Source organism: Xenopus tropicalis, chromosome 6 (genome assembly GCF_000004195.4).
Source record: "Xenopus tropicalis strain Nigerian chromosome 6, UCB_Xtro_10.0, whole genome shotgun sequence".
In the NCBI taxonomy this organism is placed as follows: domain Eukaryota; kingdom Metazoa; phylum Chordata; class Amphibia; order Anura; family Pipidae; genus Xenopus; species Xenopus tropicalis.
In genome coordinates this window covers 78,249,911-78,269,980 of record NC_030682.2, presented here as the reverse complement: position 1 = coordinate 78,269,980, position 20,070 = coordinate 78,249,911, and the positions used below count along the sequence as shown (strand labels likewise).

The 20,070-nt window shown below is 37.1% G+C and overlaps 1 protein-coding gene across 3 annotated transcripts; it reads left to right on the top strand.

Annotated features, from left to right (window-relative positions):
- The first annotated feature begins 6 nt into the window (after nt 1–6).
- nsun2 (NOP2/Sun RNA methyltransferase 2) lies at nt 7–19,634 on the top strand. Of its 3 annotated transcripts, none has more exons than XM_012964665.3 (20): nt 7–162; nt 470–643; nt 2,129–2,286; nt 3,490–3,594; nt 7,037–7,142; nt 7,426–7,497; nt 8,022–8,106; nt 9,186–9,378; nt 13,401–13,475; nt 13,610–13,740; nt 13,947–14,020; nt 14,101–14,231; nt 14,787–14,883; nt 15,181–15,362; nt 15,450–15,542; nt 15,675–15,810; nt 16,747–16,827; nt 17,232–17,370; nt 18,050–18,089; nt 18,890–19,601. In XM_012964665.3, the coding sequence occupies exons 2-20, from the start codon at nt 542–544 to the stop codon at nt 19,284–19,286; spliced, it is 2,397 nt and encodes a 798-aa protein (XP_012820119.1). In that variant the 5' UTR covers nt 7–162; nt 470–541; the 3' UTR covers nt 19,287–19,601. The 3 variants fall into 3 exon arrangements, with proteins under 3 accessions (XP_012820119.1, NP_001015962.1, XP_012820120.1); NM_001015962.2 differs by having other exon boundaries at nt 85–139; nt 18,890–19,634; XM_012964666.3 differs by lacking the exon at nt 7–162 and adding an exon at nt 243–261 and having other exon boundaries at nt 18,890–19,633.
- Nucleotides 19,635–20,070: the final 436 nt, after the last annotated feature.

Sequence of the window (20,070 nt, the reverse complement as noted above, 5' to 3'; positions counted from 1 at the left end):
AAATTCCACTAACAAACATGGCCTCCTCAGCACTAGCGTTGCTTTTTGATTCCCCTTCAGGTGAATCCATGCCGGCGCCGACTTTGGACGTCATCGCCACGGTCAAATGCGCTTACTTAACACGTGTTTGATCACAGAAGTGAGTGTTGCTTTTCTGTGTTTGTACGGTTATTTTTTTGCTGTTTACTATTAGTTCTAACTTTGAATCATAATTTCCCTTCTTTTAGACAAGGGAACGGAAGGTTAAGCGTGCTTTAATATGTGAATACTTTATAATATATCATTTTTCCGCATTACTGCAGAAATCTTAAGTATGTGTGCTGAAGTGGAAGTACACTGTCTGGGGCGGGATGCTTGTGGTTGTAGAGAAGCAGCACGTATTTGGGCTGGGGCGTTATTTACAAAGTGAAAATAAACTGATTAACATTAGTTGTAGTAGGGAAAATAATCTTTCTTTTCTTATCTGCAGTCAGTCTTGTAGTCTTGGAATCAACCAACTATTTTCCATTCCTGTCGTAATCTCCTTGTGCGTTGGGGCATTATGGGCCGCAGAAATCGGCGAAACCGCCAGAGGCACCAAAGGAGCACTGAGCAGCGAAGTCCCGCAGAGGAAGAGCAGCGGCGCAAAGCTAGAGAGCAGGCGGTGAGCTTGGGCAGGGGCGAATAGATTGCAGGCCCAACCTGGTATAAAATACACTTTTATGTTGTTAATGCTTAGTGTGGCTTTTAGAACAGGAAAACAAAATATACTACATAAAGTCCAGTATTAAAAGTTAGCACTTTTACTGGTATTTGAACTCTAGTTATACAAAAAAAAAATACAAAACTATCTATCTAGTTACACCTACCATATATGATGTGCTTGAGGAGAACTAAAGCTAAATTGCTGGTACTGATATGTTAGGCACACCAGTGATGATAATGACTCACCTGCCACCTGGCTTTCTCATGCCTATTTTGTGTAAACACCCAACAAAATGAAACTAAAAGCAGTGCTGCTCAATCGACAGTGCAAAACATCTCAGCAAGTGACCTAATCTAAGTATACTGCTTCACAATCATGCTACATAGTTGTATATAAAATGCAATTATCATAGTACAGATTTTTTTTTTTTATGATGAAGTTAAAAATAATTCTTGATGATTACAATTAAGGGACTAACTGGATGGTGGGCCCTGGGTACAGAAATTAGGGGAGGGATTCCAACTAACAGCCTAGTGTTACGATACTACTCACTGCCATTCCCAAAATGACTTACAACTTTGAGCTGACCAGGCATACACATGCAGAACTACTAGCAGTGCTGTTGCAGCTGAAGACGCCCAGTGTCACTCTGTGTGTTGCAATGTCACAGGCAGTCAGTTCCTGCTCTACTCAATCCTACTCAAAGCCTACAATGTATATCAGTTGGGCACGTCTTCCCCACCCAAATAGCATTATTTGTACTGCATATATCCCCTCCGCTTGCCAGCACTATCACATGTTCCTAAAGCAAATAGCAGCTTTCACCCGGTGGCCATTTTTCCTCTGATAAATAATCAGTAATATTTAAATCTGCAAACTGCACACAAACACAGACCCTTATTCAGCATACATTTCATCAAGAATACAGGCTCACACTGGCAGAACTGTCTTTGATAAAAGTTCTACTTTGTTTGAGCACTGTAATGGTAAAGCTGAGCTCAGGAGAAAAAAACTGAAGCAGACAGCTAGAGATGAGTTTCTATGGAAACCTGCAATGCCATCTCTTCACTGGCTGCTAGACTGGAGGACATGTTTAGTAATCTGAGCTTAGAACCCACTCACTGAGCATGCCCACAAGCTAGAAGTCAAAGCAAATTCTTGAGGGGGGGCGGCGAGTGGGTTACAGGAGGAGAAGGAAATCTAAGTGATGTTGCAGCCTTACTATTAACCTCAGGACAACCAGTATGGCAGGTACTGAAAGATTTCAAAGAGGCTGTTCACTGATTTTTGTGTGTGGGGTTTACATGTCCTTTTAGTAATGGTGATCCAAATTATGAAAAGATCCCTTATCTGAAAAACCCCAGGTCCCAAGGGTATAAGAAACTATTCCAGTACAACCATTCTAAGAAATTTAACTTAAGTTATATTTGTTTGTTTTTCAAGGCTTGGGAATGTGGTTACCCTGAAATCATCAAAGAAAACAAATTATTTGAACATTATTATCAGGAACTAAAGATTGTACCTGATGGGGAGTGGGACAAGTTCATGGCTTCTCTCCGGGAACCCCTTCCGGCTACCATAAGAATCACAGGATACAAAAGGTACATCAATCTTAAAAAAAAAAAAAAAAAAGTACATCTTAAAACAAACCCTTACTATGAATATAGTGGTGACATTTTTTCAATTTTTTTTGTGGCTTTTATTTTGCTTCCTTTTCTTTTCTGCCCCTTTTTTTTGTCAGAGCCTAAAATATAAAATGCCATTTAGTTGCTGGGGTCACTGACCTGTCAATCGGAAAGCAAATTGGTCCTTTCAGATACCCCTCATATTTATCTTTTTCTGTTTCAACCATTCCTTATGTTTACACAAAGAAAAAACACCTGCAAAGAGGTTCAAGTTGCTTTAGTTGCCTTATAGAAACCATACTGTAAATCAACTGCTAGATGATTATCCCCCAACAGCAAGCATCAATACCGAAGATGTATGTGACCTAAATCCCTGTGCACACATTTAGTATATTTCCAGCAAATAAACACTTGCATATTTCTATTTTAAATTATGTAATATATATGTTATGAAATCATCAGGGCATAGCAAAAATAGTTAACCATTTAAACATGTTATAATATCTTAAAGGTGATGTTTTCCTCATTTCCACTGATTCACTTATCATATATTTTGTCATTAAAGGACGTCAACCCCAAAAATAATTGTTTTGCCTAATTCCAAGCAGCTTTCCAATGTGAATTTATTGTAATTTTTTATTGCTTTAAAAGGTATTTGTAAATGTAATTGCTATTGAAAGCAGCATTTATTGAATTCCTGATTGTTACTTTTTTAACAGTGTTGCAAAGCTCAGTCTCCTCCAGCAAGACAGGTCTGCCAGTCTGCTGGCTTGTGTTATATTGTTTCAAATGCCAGAGCCACCAGGGCAGAGAATAGAAAAGGACTGGCAAGCACTACTTCTAATAGCAATTACATATACAAATAAGTCACAAACCATTGCAAGTTTGTAATGAATGTGTATTGCAAAGAATTCTTTTATTAGGCAAATCATATTTTGGGTTGACTTTGGGCTGAAAAAAAAAAAGAAGCCGTCTCAAGGACACACATTGTGGGGGGAAAAAAAAATGTGCCAGTGCGTTATACCTTTACATTTAAATATAGAAGGACTGTGCTAAGAAAGTTGTGTGTTAGGTGTATCACTGGCCTGAGCTGGACAGTACAGTTTATTTGTTTAGCTTTTCTCTTAAATTTTTGAAACTGATTTGAGTATATATTTGAATAATTATTTTTCTTTTAAGCCATGCTAAAGAAATACTGCATTGTCTGAAGGAGAAATACTTCAAAGAACTGCAAGATATTGAGGTTGATGGGCAGAAGATAGAAGCTCCACAGCCATTAAGCTGGTGAGAATTAAAAAAGGAAATGTAATAAAATAATTTCAATGAGAAAAAATATTTTTGTAAATTATCTTTATTATTTAAATTGGCTGAATCTTGCCTGCCAATGGTATCTTATATACAAATATAGCAAAAGTGGGAAAGCATTAACCAGTTCATTGTCAACTTCCTGTTTGGGCAGAATGCAAATTGGTGTCGGCAATTCCTTTCAAAGAGAAGAGAGAACAGAGGAGAGAGAGATTTAACCGTGCAGATCCTTGTCTGTAGCTTCAAAACGAAACAATTTAAATAATAAAGATGATTTACAAAAATGTTTTTTCTGACAGGGGCTCTTTAGTTTCAGACTACTACTACTGTCTTAAGGTGAATATCACCTTTTAAGAAGAATATTTATTTGTAGTTATGTGTTGCAGACCAACCCAGAATAGATTACAAGAATCTGAGCAAAGGAGCAATAAACCTTTGCACTTTGTCAAGGTCCAGAAAGTCTTTTACCATCAGGATTGAAAGATTCTGGTGGTCCCACATTAGTCAGGGGTCCCCAGTTTCAATAGAATGTATGTATGTCTAAGTGTAGGCCTAGGTTATATCAATAGAGCAATCGGATGTTAAAATTGTAACATGTTGTGGAACAACTAAAACTCACTGCATTCTGTAACACTCTTTCAGGATATGCCGGGAGTTGTAATTTATTGCTAGATTTAAGCAAAGTAAATACTGTTTAGAGGCAATATAAAAAGGGGGCTTATTATGCTGTCCAGTGCATGCAGCTAAAAGTTGATACAGAATTTGGACAGCTGCTAACCTTTTAGGTTTAATTTTGTCAGAGCACAGGACACATGCATTTGCCCTTTACCAACCACAGCAGTAAAATTAGAAGATATATGTCTAATGTATGTATGCTTTTTTATGTTAGTAGAAGAGAAGGAAAAGCATTATAATATTCAACTCAGTTGTGGAGCATGTTGGAGCTACAACATTGCCCTCCATTGGCTGTGACCAATTTCCTTTCTCCTCCTTCTGTATAAGTAGATTGAATGACTGCATCTGCACTAGCTCTGGTTTTCAGTGACCTGCTCACTAAATTTAATGGCTAGTGAAGACTTTGGCCTGCAGTTTGCGGCTACAGTCAATTTCTCCAATAAATTCCAAGTTTTATTATTGTTAGGTTGAAAAAAAGACATATGTCCATCAAGTTCAACCTTAATGCCTATATATAACCTGCCTAACTTCTAGTTGATCCAAAGGAAGGCAAAAACCCCTTCTGAAGCCTCTCCAGTTTGGCACATAGGGGGAAAAAATTCCTTCCCAACTCCAAGATGGCCATCGGACAAGTCCCTGGATCAACTTGTACTAAGAACTATCTTCCATAACCCCTGTATTTCCCTTACTTCATTAAAGGCCATCCAACCCTTGCTTGCTAAAAAAGCTTCAAGAAGGATGAGATGCCATCTGATGTGTCAGCCAGTATGACTGATTCAAGGAGGGGATTCCACATCTTCACAATTCTAAAGCATTTGAAAGATTGCTATACGAGCCCTTTATATATTTATACATAGTTATCATATCATCCCTTAATTGTTTGATGGCTGCATCAAGAAAAATTCACATTTACCATTGGTTTAAATGATAAGTAAGTATTCATCGCAGACTGTAGTTTTAACAAGTTGATTTGTATTTATAGTGGTGTGAAAAACTATTCTGATTTCTTATTCTTTTGCATGTTTGTCACACAAAATGTTTCTGATCATCAAACACATTTAACTATTAGTCAAAGATAACACAAGTAAACACAAAATGCAGTTTTTAAATGAGGGTTTTTATTATTTAGGGAGAAAAAAAATCCAAACCTACATGGCACTGTTTGAAAAAGTAATTGCCCCCTGAACCTAATAACTGGTTGGGCCACCCTTAGCAGCAATAACTGCAATCAAGCGTTTGCGATAACTTGCAACGAGTCTTTTACAGTGCTCTGGAGGAATTTTGGCCCACTCATCATTGCAGAATTGTTGTAATTCAGCTTTATTTGAGGGTTTTCTAGCATGAACCACCTTTTTAAGGTCATGCCACAACATCTCAATAGGATTCAGGTCAGGACTTTGACTAGGCCACTCCAAAGTCTTCATTTTGTTTTTCTTCAGCCATTCAGAGGTGGATTTGCTGGTGTGTTTTGGGTCATTGTCCTGCTGCAGCACCCAAGATCGCTTCAGCTTGAGTTGATGAACAGATGGCCGGACATTCTCCTTCAGGATTTTTTGGTAGACAGTAGAATTCATGGTTCCATCTATCACAGCAAGCCTTCCAGGTCCTGAAGCAGCAAAACAACCCCAGACCATCACACTACCACCACCATATTTTACTGTTGGTATGATGTTCTTTTTCTGAAATGCTGTGTTACTTTTACACCAGATGTAACGGGACACGCACCTTCCAAAAAGTTCAACTTTTGTCTCGTCGGTCCACAAGGTATTTTCCCAAAAGTCTTGGCAATCATTGAGATGTTTTTTAGCAAAATTGAGACGAGCCATAATGTTCTTTTTGCTTAAAAGTGGTTTGCGCCTTGGAAATCTGCCATGCAGGCCGTTTTTGCCCAGTCTCTTTCTTATGGTGGAGTCGTGAACACTGACCTTAATTGAGGCAAGTGAGGCCTGCAGTTCTTTAGATGTTGTCCTGGGGTCTTTTGTGGCCTCTCGGATGAGTTGTCTCTGCGCTCTTGGGGTAATTTTGGTCGGCCGGCCACTCCTGGGAAGGTTCACCACTGTTCCATGTTTTTGCCATTTGTGGATAATGGCTCTCACTGTGGTTCGCTGGAGTCCCAAAGCTTTAGAAATGGCTTTATAACCTTTACCAGACTGATAGATCTCAATTACTTTTGTTCTCATTTGTTCCTGAATTTCTTTGGATCTTGGCATGATGTCTAGCTTTTGAGGTGCTTTTGGTCTACTTCTCTGTGTCAGGTAGCTCCTATTTAAGTGATTTCTTGATTGAGGTGTGGAAGTAATCAGGCCTGGGGGTGACTACAGAAATTGAACTCAGGTGTGATAAACCACAGGTAAGTTATTTTTTAACTAGGGGGCAATCACTTTTTCACACAGGGCCATGCAGATTTGGAGTTTTTTTTCTCCCTTAATAACGTAAACCTTCATTTAAAAACTGCATTTTGTGTTCAATTATGTTATCTTTGACTAATAGTTTATGGTTTTTGATGAGCAGAAACATTTAAGTGTGACAAACATGCAAAAGAATTAGAAATCAGGAAGGGGGCAAATAGTTTTTCACACCACTGTATAGGAGATTTCAAGTTCAGAAGTTAAACGTGTTTGGTCCTAATGTCAAAATCCTTATGCCAATGAAAGGAAACCAAGTTTTAGTGCATTGTTTCTGTCTCTGCTTCTTATGGCAAGATATAAAGTTCTAACCCTATACACTGATATAACTGTTTTTTTAGGTACCCTGAAGAGCTTGCCTGGCATACCAATCTGAGCAGGAAAATAATTAGAAAGTCTCCAGAACTGGAAAAGTTTCATCAGTTTCTTGTCAACGAAACAGAATCGGTATAAAACCTAGGTTTTACTTTTTAAAAACCTTGCTTGGGCTGTGTACCTGCAGTATAGGCTACTTTGTAATCCAAAATTAGTCATGTTTATTTTAAATCTAGCATTGTATTAGCATATAGCGCAGACTTTTTATTTATTTCTTGTGTGTGGTTCACCAAATCATCTACTAAATACTTAATAGTATCTGCAATTTCTACTAGCAAATAATTTAATTTTTTTTTTTTTTATTTGCGTTTTAATTTCATTCAATGTGTTATGTATTCACTTTGCTCACTTCCAGGGCAACATTAGTCGGCAAGAGGCTGTTAGTATGATTCCACCAGTCCTTCTGAAAGTTCAGCCGCATCACAAGGTCAGTTAAAGATTTGATCCATGCAGCCTTAACTTTAATTAGCACTAGATTAGCTGCCTCTGTTCTTGCATTACATGTACTGTAAATTGGGGTATGGGGTATGGGGTACAAAAAAAAAAGTAACCCTCCACATGTTTAAGTACATAAATACAGGTATCAGACCCCTTATCTGGAAACCCATTATCTAGAAAGTTCCGAATTATGGAAAGGTCATCTCCCATAGACTCCATTTTAATCAAATAATTAACATTTTTAAAAGTTATTTGCTTTTTCTCTGTAATAATAAAACAGTGCTTGATCCTAACCAAGATATAATTAATCCTTATTGGAGCCAAAACAATCTTATTGGGTTTAATTACTGTTTAAATAATTTTTTCATTAGACTTAAGGTAAGAGATCCAAATTATGGAAAGACCCCTTATCCGGAAAACCCCAGGTCCCGAGCATTCTGGATAACAGGGCCCATACCTGTACTGTTTGTTTTCCATTGCAATAGTATAATAACCACGTGTTATCTTTCCTAGATTCTGGATATGTGTGCTGCTCCTGGATCAAAAACAGCCCAGATAATTGAAATGTTACATGCCGATATGAATGTACCCTTTCCTGGTAGGTGTTAAGGAAATGCTTTCCTAAACATATTTAAAAAGTTTGTGTTGTGTTCATGGATTGAAGAGTAGATCCTTAATCCTGGTAGTAAAATTTAGACTTTTGCACCATATTGGCTTTCCATCCTTGTGTAACCGTTTGCTGTGTTCCAGACAGAAGGAAGGTAAGCAACTAATTCTATTGATGACCTCTTGTTTGTCCATACACATAAGACCAATTATGTCAAGTATAAATGAAAAAGAAGAAAAATGTTTGTGGTCTTGGTTATTTAAAAATAGTGATATTATAAAAAAAAAAGGCATTAGATAACTAAAGAGAATTTTACTCTTAAAGGAACAGTAACACCAAGATATGGCAATGTATCGACATAATTAAAACATAATGTACTGTTGCCCTGCACTGGTAAAAGTTACAACTTCTACTAGCGTTTCTATAAATACCCTGCTATGTAACCATGGGGGCAGCCATTTCAGCTGAAAAAAAGAGAAAAGGCACAGGTTACAGAGCAGATAACAGATAAAACACCATTATATTCCACAGGACTTATCTGTTATCTGTTATGTAATGTGTGCCTTTTCTCATTTTTTCCAACTTGAATGGCTGTTCCCATGGCTACACAGCAGGGAATTTTTAACTATAATAGAGTTTCTGAAGCAAACACACCAGTTTTACATGTGCAGGGCCAATGTGCATTATATTGTATATTATATTACTTTAAAACAATTATTTTTTGGTGTTGCTTTAAAAGATGGCTGCTTTAGAAACACTTGTAATATTGTAGTAGAGTTGGCTCTAGGAACACTTTTTTAGTAGTACTTGTCTGAGGAAACTTTATTTTAAATATAGACCCCAAAATGTAGTTGTATATTGTGTATTATGCAGATCTGCATTTATTTAATTTTATTTATTCAAATAACTAAATCTATCTTAATGGAATTTTTTTTACTTGAAAATATCTAAATCCATATTACTTTGAGTGTTTGTTTAGTGGCTGCATATTAAACTTCACAGTCATGGTTTTTTAAAAAATTGAGGACATGCATTTCAATTAAGTTGCTCTTTTTTCTTTCCTACACCAGAGGGTTTTGTCATTGCAAATGATGTTGACAATAAACGCTGTTACTTACTGGTTCATCAAGCCAAGAGACTAAACAGTCCTTGCATTATGGTAGTAAACCATGATGCTTCCAGCATTCCCAGACTACTAGTAGAGAACAATGGTTCTAGAGAGGTGTTGTACTACGACAGAATACTCTGTGATGTACCATGCAGGTAAATCTTTGTGATTATAATACAGTCAAAAACGGATTTTTATGTTTTCCTGAATGTTACGCTTAGCTGTTTGAGTTTCTGTTTCTTTAGCTACATGGAAATAAAATTACATAGTAACATAGTAAGTTGGGTTGAAAAAAGACATACGTCCATCACGTTCAACCATAATGCCTATATATAACCTGCCTAACTACTAGCTGATCCAGAGGAAGGCAAAAAAAAACCCCATCTGAAGCCTCTCTAATTTGCTGCAGAGGGGAAAAAATTCCTTCCTGACTCCAAGATCGGACCAGTCCCTGGATCAACTTGTACTAAGAGCTATCTCCCATATCCCTGTATTCCCTCACTTGTACTGAGAGCTATCTCCCATAACCCTGTGTTTCCCTCACTTGCTAAGAATCCATCCAGCCCCTTCTTAAAGTTATATAATGTTTCAGCCAGCACAACTGATTCGGGGAGGGAATTCCACAACTTCACAGCTGTCACAGTAAAAAATCCTTTCCGAATATTTAAATGGAACCTCCCTTCTTCTAAACGGAGTGGGTGCCCTCGTGTCCGTTGGAAGGACCTACTGGTAAATAAACATTAGAAAGGTTATTATATGATCCCCTTATATATTTATACATAGTTATCATGTCACCTCTTAAAGGAACAGTAACATCAAAAAATTAAAGTGTTTTAAAGTAATTAAAATATAATGTGCTGTTAGTCTGCAAAAAAATGGTGTTTTTGCTACAAAAAAACTATTATATAAATAAGCTGCTGTGTAGCCATGGGGGCAGCCATTCAAGCTGGAAAAAAGGAGAAAAGGCACAGGTTACATAGCAGATAACTAGTAGATAAGCCCCATATAATGGGCGATTGTATGTTATCTGCTAAGTAACCTGTGCCTTTTCTCCTTTGAATGGCTGCCCCCATGGCTACACAGCAGCTTACTTATATAAACTATAGTAGTCTTTCTGAGGCAAACACACCAGTTGTAGCAATGCAGGGCAACAGTACATTATATTGTAATTACTTTTATACACTTTAATTTTTTGGTGTTACTGTTCCTTTAAGCGCCTCTTCTCCAGTGTAAACAGACCCAACTTGCCCAGTCTTTCTTCATAACTGAGACTTTCCATACCCTTTACCAACTTAGTTGCCCTTCTCTTGACCCTCTCTAACTCAATCATGTCCCGTTTGAGCACTGGAGACCAGAACTAGACAGCATATTCTAGATGGGGCCTTACTAGCGCTCTGTAAAGGGGAAGAATAACCCCCGCCTCCCGTGAATCTATACCCCTTTTAATACAGCTCAAAACCTTGTTTGCCCTTGCAGCTGCTGCCTGACATTACTTGCTACAGCCAAGTTTATTATCTACAAGGACTCCAAGGTCCTTCTCCATTATGAATTTGCCTAGTGCAGTCCCATTAAGGGTATAAGTGGCTTGCATATTTTTACATCCCAGGTGCATGACCTTACATTTATCCACATTAAATATCATCTGCCACTTAGCCGCCCAGATTGCCAGTTGGTCAAGATCCTGCTGCAAGGATGCCACATCCTGGATAGAGTTGACTGGTCTGCAGAGTTTTGTGTCATCTGCAAACACTGATACATTGCTTATAATACCCTCCCCCAAGTCATTTTATGAACAAATTAAACAAAAGTGGGCCCAGTACAGAACCCTGAGGGACCCCACTGAGAACCTTATTTTAAGTAGAGAATGTACCATTAACAACCATCCTCTGTACCTGATCCTGTAGCCAGTTTTCTATCCATGTGCAAATGACTTCACTAAGACCAATAGACCTTAGTTTAGAAAGCAGTCGTTTGTGGGGAACGGTATCAAATGCTTTGGCAAAATCCAAATAGATTATATCTACTGCATCTTCACTGTCCAGCTTTTTACTTACCTCATCATAAAAAGCAATTAAATTGGTCTGACATGACCTGTCCTTCATAAAGCCATGCTGATTACTGCTCATAATGGCATTCTCCAGTACATAATTTTGTATGTGATCCCTTAACAAGCTTTCAAATAACTTGCCCACCACGGATGTCAAACTAACAGGCCCATAATTGCCAGGCTGAGATCTTACTCCCTTTTTAAATATAGGAATGACATTCACCTTCTTCCAATCCGTAGGTACCATACCTGATGAAAGCGAGTCTGAGAATATCAGAAACAAGGGCCACTGTAAATCTGACCCTAGCTCTCTCAGTACCTGAGGGTGTATTCCATCTGGCCCAGGTGCCTTGTTTACATTTATCTTGTGTAACCCTTTAAGCACCATATCCTGTGTCAACCACTGTGTAGTTGGAGCTGAGGCAACAGTGCAGCTATTGGGTGGGACTTGGCACTCTGGCTCCTCTACTGTATACACAGAAGAAAAGAACTGGTTAAGCACATCTGCCTTTTCTGTATCCGCTCTAACCATATTGTTACTATAACTCAATTGGGCCACACCCTCAACCTGCATCATTTTACTATTAATATACTTAAAAAACTTTTTGAGGTTAGTCTTGGCCTCTGCCGCAATGCGCTCCTCATTTTCTATCTTTGCCTTCCGGATTGCTGTTTTACAACACTTGTTATAGTGTTTATATTCATTAAATGCAGCTACTGTCCCCTCTGACTTATATTTCTTAAAAGCTTTCCTTTTTTTTCCCCTTATTAACTTCTTTACCTCAGAGTTAAGCCACATAGGGTGATTCTTAACACTTCTACTTTTTCTTATTAATGGAATAAATTGAGAACAGTAATGATTTAATATCATTTTAAATGACATCCATTTCTGCTCTGTGTTTTTATCAGAAGTCATAATGCCCCAATCTATGCCCTGAAGCGCTGCCCTTAAGGAGCTAAAATTTTCCTTCCTAAAATTCATTGTCTTTTTTGCCCCCGTGTAAATTTGTTTCCTGCACCAAACACCAAATGAAATAACATTATGATCACTATTACCCAGGGGTTCAACCACTTGCACATTTGCTATATGTTCTGGGTCATTAGAGAACACTAGATCCAGTATAGCATGGTTCCTGGTTGGCTCCTTAACAACCTGTGACATAAAGTTGTCATGCAGCAAGTTCATAAACTTGTTTCCATCTACTGTCCTGGCTCCAGTCAATATCAGGATAATTAAAATCCCCCATTATTATCACTTGCCCCAAACTAGCAGCCTTTTCTATTTGCAACAGGAGCTGAGCCTCCTGCTCCTCACTTACATTAGGGGGTCTATAGCATACCCCTACAATTAGTTTGGTAGATTCTTTACTATCTGTGAGAAGCTCAACCCATAAGGATTCAGCTCCCTCTGTTACCCCCATCACTTCCTCTTTAATATTTGCTTTTAATTTTTGCTTAACGAACAGACACACTCCTCCTCCTTTTCTATTGTCCAAAAGGGTTTGAAAGTTTTTTCATCACACCCTGTATTCTTTTATCTTATTAGATCTTATCTTATTAGATAAGTTGCTTGCCTGCCTTCTTAAAAAAACAAGAACTTGGCAAAACAGACTATACAGGGTTTTTGCCCCTATCCTACTGGGCACAGTCTGGTCACAGACTTCACTTCTCAGCTTTCCTCATTATTTGTGTAGGAAGATTTCTCGAATCTAGGTGCAGTCTTTGCAGCCTGAAGATAAGAGTCCATAATAAAGATAATGTTGGTCATTTAAGTGTATGAGTAGTGTTACCATCTGTTCATGCTGTAACCCATATGCTTGTTGTAAGCTATTCCGATTAAACTTATTGCAACACATACATCTGGTCTGCTGCCGCGCATCCTAAGGTATTTGAATTTAGGGAACCCAAATATACATTACTGTTATTTTATTTCTTCCTTTTTGTGTTTGATTTTTTTATTAGCCTAATGTATTTTCTTAGAATAATTTAGTAAAAAAAAAATATAAGCCTTTATCAATACACTCCAATTTGTAATATCTTAACCAATTTAAGGACTTGCTTTTTGACTGATGATATTGCACATCCCAGTAATCATTCCTGGAAAGCTTATGCAAGTATTAATTTTTGCAGCGGTGATGGGACTTTGAGGAAAAACATTGACGTGTGGAAGAAGTGGACAACTTTGAACAGCTTGCAGTTACATGGGTAAAAAGTCTAAAGTCCAGTTTCTATTAATTTTAACTGTCATTTTACTTTTTATATTGGATAACATGGAAAGTGTGCAGCCATCTCAGGCCAATATAATATAACAGTTTATGCAAGTTCTGTGATTTTTCTAGGCTACAGATTAGGATTGCTACCCGTGGGGTAGAACAGTTAGCAGAAGGGGGCCGAATGGTCTATTCTACGTGCTCTTTGAATCCTGTTGAAGATGAGGCTGTTATAGCTTCTCTGTTGGACAAAAGTGAAGGTAAGAAATGTTATATTTCAGAGTGATGCAAGAAAATAAAAATCGTGAAGCAAGCGTAAGGAAATATATAGTATAAGATTTTCTGCTTTTTTCCACCATAAGAAATCTAGGTTCAGGTTCAAGTGTTGCATTCCTTTTATATGACATGTATTCAAACTTTCTATGGATTGTACTTCAGTATGTTGCAAATTACATTTTGTATCTAGGTTCCCTGGAGCTTGCTGACGTGGCTTCAGAAATTCCTGGCTTAAAATGGATGCCTGGGATTACCCAGTGGAAGGTAAGCAAGCATTGGTTAGACATTTTTTTGACTCTTATTTATATGCAGGTTTTAACCAATAATTGTATTCAACTAAACAGGTAATGACAAAAGAAGGACACTGGTATGAGAAATGGGAAGATATTCCCACAAGCAGACATACTCAGATTCGCCCAACAATGTTTCCGCCAAAAGATGAGGAGAAATTGAAATCAATGAATCTAAACCGTTGGTAGGATATTTGCATATTATGACACTTTAATGATGCTTAGTGTTGTATTTCTAAATAATTTTTAGTCGCGTGACTCAGTGAATTGCACATTATATTACTATATTAGATTAAATGAACTTTTAAAATATTACTACTAAAATTAGTGTTTACTAACCTGTAAATGAATTGTATGTATGTATGTGTGTGTGTGTGTATGTATGTGTATGTGTATATGTATATGTATGTAGAAAAAGGCTGAGGCACACACTTATAGGAGTTACAACCTGGGTGTAAATCAGAGAAACAATATAAATGTAAAAAATGCTGATGCACACCAGGAAAATTTTATCAAAAAAAGTTACTCATTTTATTTAGATCGACGTTTCGGTCCTCACTCGGGACCTTTATCAAGATGATTATACATAATACAGACACACATACACACACATGTATACACGTCTCCTGTCTATCCGAACACCCTTTGATTAAACTATATTTAAAATTATTTGCAATGCAGGACAATTATTGTGCAATGTCCAATCATCATTCTGTGTATTTTCCTCTTCAATGTTTCAGCATGCGAATACTACCGCATCATCAAAACACAGGAGGATTCTTTGTAGCTGTGTTGATAAAGAAAGCACCAATGCCATGGAACAAACGACAGCCAAAGGTATAGCACTGTCAGTTAAATATGATGGGAACCATTCTTTCCCAGTGAGTTTGCTAGCTACTGTGACAAATATAGCATAGCTAAATTTGCTTGATGCTTTGTTGATTTCTTCTTAAATTTAGTTGTCTGCCATTACCTGTAACATCCCATTATAAAGGATATTTGAACTTGACATAGAAACATTGCCCTCTGCATACATCACCAGGGCTTTTTTTTTAAATACCAAAATATTGTCTTGAGTTCTTAGTTGTCATTTGGAGAGTGTGTAATGCAGTGACTAAATTTTTTTTGTTGCAGCTGCAAAGGAGACCTCCTGTTTCAGCTTGTGATGCATCTATTGCTGTTGCCCCCGAGCTTGTGAAAGCTGTCACTGAGAATAGTGCAGGAATGGCAGATGAACCTGCTGTAGACACAGAAAATGGTGAAACTAAACCTTGTACAAACCAGAGTGATTCTAGTAAAACTGATATTGTTTGCTGGTGAGACATTTTTAGTTAGTTTTCATTTTTGTTCTTTTTCTTATTTTAGAACAGCAGTAGTTAATGATTTATATATCTCTCTAACAGCCCACCTCCTTCCAAAAAAATGAAGTTGTTTGGTTTTAAAGAAGATCCTTTTGTCTTTGTTTCTGAAGATGATCCAATTTTTGACCCAATCCAGTAAGTGCTGTACTTGCTTGTACAGTGGCTTTTAGGAGTGGGGTTGGGTGGAATTAAAATATTATGACTGTAAATAAAATTGCCTGTTGCTGTTTTGCTAAATATATTGATGTATGTATTGCTTATTATCAGGACGTTCTATGCACTTGATCCTTCCTTCCCTAAAAAGAACTTACTGACACGAACACAGGAGGGAAAAAAAAGGCAGTTGTATATGGTCTCTAAGGAGCTGCGAAATGTACTTCTCCATAATAGTGAGAAGATGAAGGTACGGTCAGTGCAAAGGTGTCGTGTGTATTTCTTGCTTGCCTCATTTTTTTAAATACTATAATAAAAATGCGTGTCCAGACCTGTGTTTAAGCAATCCAATTGAGTTTTGATGCGGGAGGCCATAATGGGACACAAGCATGCAAATTAAACTTAAAGGAACAGTAACACCAAAAAATGAAAGTGTATAAAAATAATTAATATATTATATACTATTGCTCTGCACTGGTAAAAGTTGTGTGTTTTCTTCATAAACACTACTGCAGTTATATAAATACCCTGCTGTGTAGCCATGGGGGCAGCCATTTAAATTGAAAAAAAGAGAAAAGGCACAGGTTACTAAGCAGATAACAGATAAGTAGCAGATTCCCTTTGTATTCTACACAGTTTATCTGGTATCTTCTTATGTAACCTGTGCCTTTTCTCCTTTCAATTTAAATGGCTGCCCCCATGGCTACACAGCAGCTATTTCTATTAACTATAGTAGGGTTTCTGAAGCAAACACACAACTTTTACCAGTACAGGGCAACAGTACATTATATTTTAATTATTTTAAAACATTTTTATTTTTTAGTGTTACTGTTCCTTTAATGTCCCAGACTGGCAATTATGTACATGCATGTGACATCACAAAAAGTGTCAGCTAGGAGGTGCTCTCATTAAGCAACGACAAAGTTATGTATGTACACATTTTTAGTATAATGAAAATAGGTTCTCTATTCAAAAAGAAACCTGGGACTGGGTTTTTATTTTTTGACTTTACATCATCTTTAGGACTTGTTTGCATTGATACTTCATTTGCATACATGCACCTGAAATCGGGGGGAATGTCTAAACGTTTCTAAAATATTGAGGGTGGAGTAGCTTTTTTTTCTGTTATAATATGCTCTATTTAACAATATGACTGCCTGAATTTCTGATTTTTATTTTTTGCCAGGTAATTAACACTGGTATAAAGGTGTTATGCCGCAACAATGATGGAGAACAGTATGGTTGTGCTTACAGATTAGCACAAGAGGTACAAATATTTTATATTGTAAAGCAATGGTTGCCTCCAAGAAAGTGCATCTCCAGTAGATAACGTAGAGCAGGGCTGTCCAACAGAAGGCCTGTGGGCCTAATGTGGCCTTCCAAAGGATATTTATGGCTACCAGTCTAGTCAGAAGCTCCATAGACTTATACACTATATGACATCATCATGAAGTTTAAGGAATTAATTAATTGATCAACTAAATGTAATAAGTTGAACAGCACTGAAGAAAGCTGCTATGATCTGTAATATTCCTTATTTGATATGTCAGAGATGGCTTACCTATGATAAGAGCTAGGCTAGAAAATATTGAAACACTGCTAGTTAATCACAGATATGCTTACTAACACACATCTCAGAATGAAAGTGTTTTTTAATGTCTTCTTGTACAGGGCATATATACACTTTATCCGTTCATCAATGCGAGAATTGTAACTGTATCTATCGAAGATATCAAAGTTCTACTCACCCAAGAAAATCCTTTCCTTAGTAAATTTAGTAAAGAAACACAGAAACAAGCCAATAATTTTGGTAAGTAAATATAATATCCCCTGGAATTGACAAAAATCTGGACTGCTGACACTTTCTACTGGTAGTAAAGAGACACGTTGGCAGATTGCAAGTCACAGGCTGGATCTTCCTGTTAGGTTTATTTTGATAAATAAATTCAGGCCATAAACTGGCTAGCCATGTGCATGGAAAAATTGTGAAATATCTAAACACAAAATCGATAGCTGCACCTCCAAAACGGAATTAAGCATGCAGCCACTCAAACATAATTTACATTATAAATGGGGACAAACCAGTGCAAAATGTTAATGGTGCACTGGTGGCTTGAATAAATTAGATAGTGTCCTCTTTGTAGTTAAATTGTTTGTGCGACACCTTGCTACAGATACCCAACTTAATTGAATTGCAGATGTGACTCTCCAGCAGCAATTGTAGATAAACACCTGGGACAGCACCTAACCACATCATAAACTTCTTGGTGCATATGTAAGACACCAAAACTATAACAGGACAGAATTTGTACATTTGTGTATAACTAATGTATCCGCTTTTATGATGCAGATAGCTGTGATGCCAGATTTTATTACTGGCCTAGGTAGATCCAGAAGTGTTCTTTTCTGCATTCTCTTAATTGAGGTTAAAAGTAATGCAGTCCATTTATAGCTTGGAAATAATGTTGCAAATGTGTGTTTATTTATAGATATGGGAAGCATTGTCCTTAAATATGAACCTGATCCACAGTAAGTAGTTTTTTGCATGCTAATAATCCTAATACAGCAAAACCTCAATTTAATATCCCCTCATGTTGTTTTCCCACATTTTACAGTTTTTTGTGATCCCACCAATGTACAATACATAATGCATTTTCCTGATCGTTTATTTTCACAAATTGTACACCTTTTTTTCTGGTCCCCTTAATGTAAAATTGTGGTTCTCCTGTATGTTTAAACCCTATGGGTTTGGTTTGCAGAAACTATGGCACTGATGTCCACTTACATGACTACTAGAGCTGTAGATTCAATGTCTCCAGGTTTTCTTTTATACCATGTTATGTATTGTCTGGCAACATGTGGTGCAGTGATATCAAAAGCATATGTGACTACGTAGAGGTTAAGCAAAATTACTTCATTGCATTTATGCTGCTATTATATGATTCAAAAGTCTTTAAATATCCCTCTGTTATAAGTTAATGGGAAATAAGTATTTTTCTTACTGGACCTGATCCACTGTACTATGTCAAAAAAGCGCTGTGTATCTAAAAGCCTATACACTCCTGTATGGTGCACAAGATAGACCAAAAGCATACGCAGTTAAGTTCTGTTCTCAGTTTAGATAATGACCCTATTGTAAATTGTTGGCTTTTTTTGATTTTTGTGCAGCAGGTGTTGCTCAATGGGGACCCTACAGCTGATCACAATAGATCAGCTCCTTTGCCTGGTGCTCACTAAGTTAAGAACTAGGGTGGTGTGTTGGTAGTAGCGTAAAGATGTGGCTAAGTTTTAAACCTGTAATCATTTTTTATCATGCAATTTGTCTGTAGAGAACCGGAGACTCTGCAGTGCCCCATTGTTCTTTGTGGCTGGCGTGGGAAAACATCGATCCGTTCTTTTGTACCGAAAAACGAAAGATTACATTATCTAAGAATGATGGGAGTAGAAGTGTTTAAGGAGAAAGCTGAAGTCCTTGAAAAAAAGCCTGTAGAAGGAAAGGCATGCGATGAGGAGCATATAGATGAGAAAATGGACATTGACGGTGCAAAGGAGGAGAGTAAAGAATTGTCGGGAAATGAGAGTGGTGATGATGAGGACCCTAAGGAAGAAGACGTTATTGACAGAGGAGTCTTGGAACATGTAGCACTTAAAAACACCTCAGCAATCCCAGCATCTGTCGAAGATCAAGCTGAGGATGCCAGCGTGAGCAAAGAGTCAGTAGACTAAAACGTTGCCTTCTTTTGTACATAAACAAAATATAGTATGGTGGATTTTTATTTATTTAGATGAAAGAGGAAGGGAAATCTTTGTTCTTTTAAGGTGAAGCATGGCATGAGCCCTTTTGAAGTACACCCCAGATCTCTTACTTAACACACATTAATCCTCTCATCCACCATGTTTATATATTTTTTTTTAATTATATGGGCTAGTTTGTTGGTCTCTTCTCATTAGTCCATTTACAGGATGCAAAATTATTGTAATTCTAGACAGTTACTTACATTTTCATTTTTCAGAATCAGCCGAAAATATACTGGATTTCATTTTTTTAAAAAAAAATAAAGATGCAGTGCTTAAGAAATGGGTTTATTAGTTCTTATTTTTGTTAACTTTGTTTGCAGAAAGTAATAGCTTGCCAAATTTCGTGAACTGGAAATTGCTTTGCTGAACATTTTAACTTGCATTGCCACTAATTGTTTTCAGAACACATTTAAATTTACATTTCATTTACAGTAAATACTTTATAGTCTGTTTAAACCATCAACAATTAACTAGTTCAGCTAAAGATAGGGGATATTAGCTATGGAAGTAATATGCATGTTCATCTTCTGCAGTTAAAGAAAACCTAAATTAGGACTGTTAATGAATACGGTGTTTTAAAACTTTAATCACACTTTAATCCTGTTAGATAATGTTATTAGGAAGTGACTTATGGTGTAATGTATTTACACTGTTTGAAACAGGTGTTGTAACCAATGTGACCAGTAAATGCTGCTTGTTAAAGGAAAAGTAA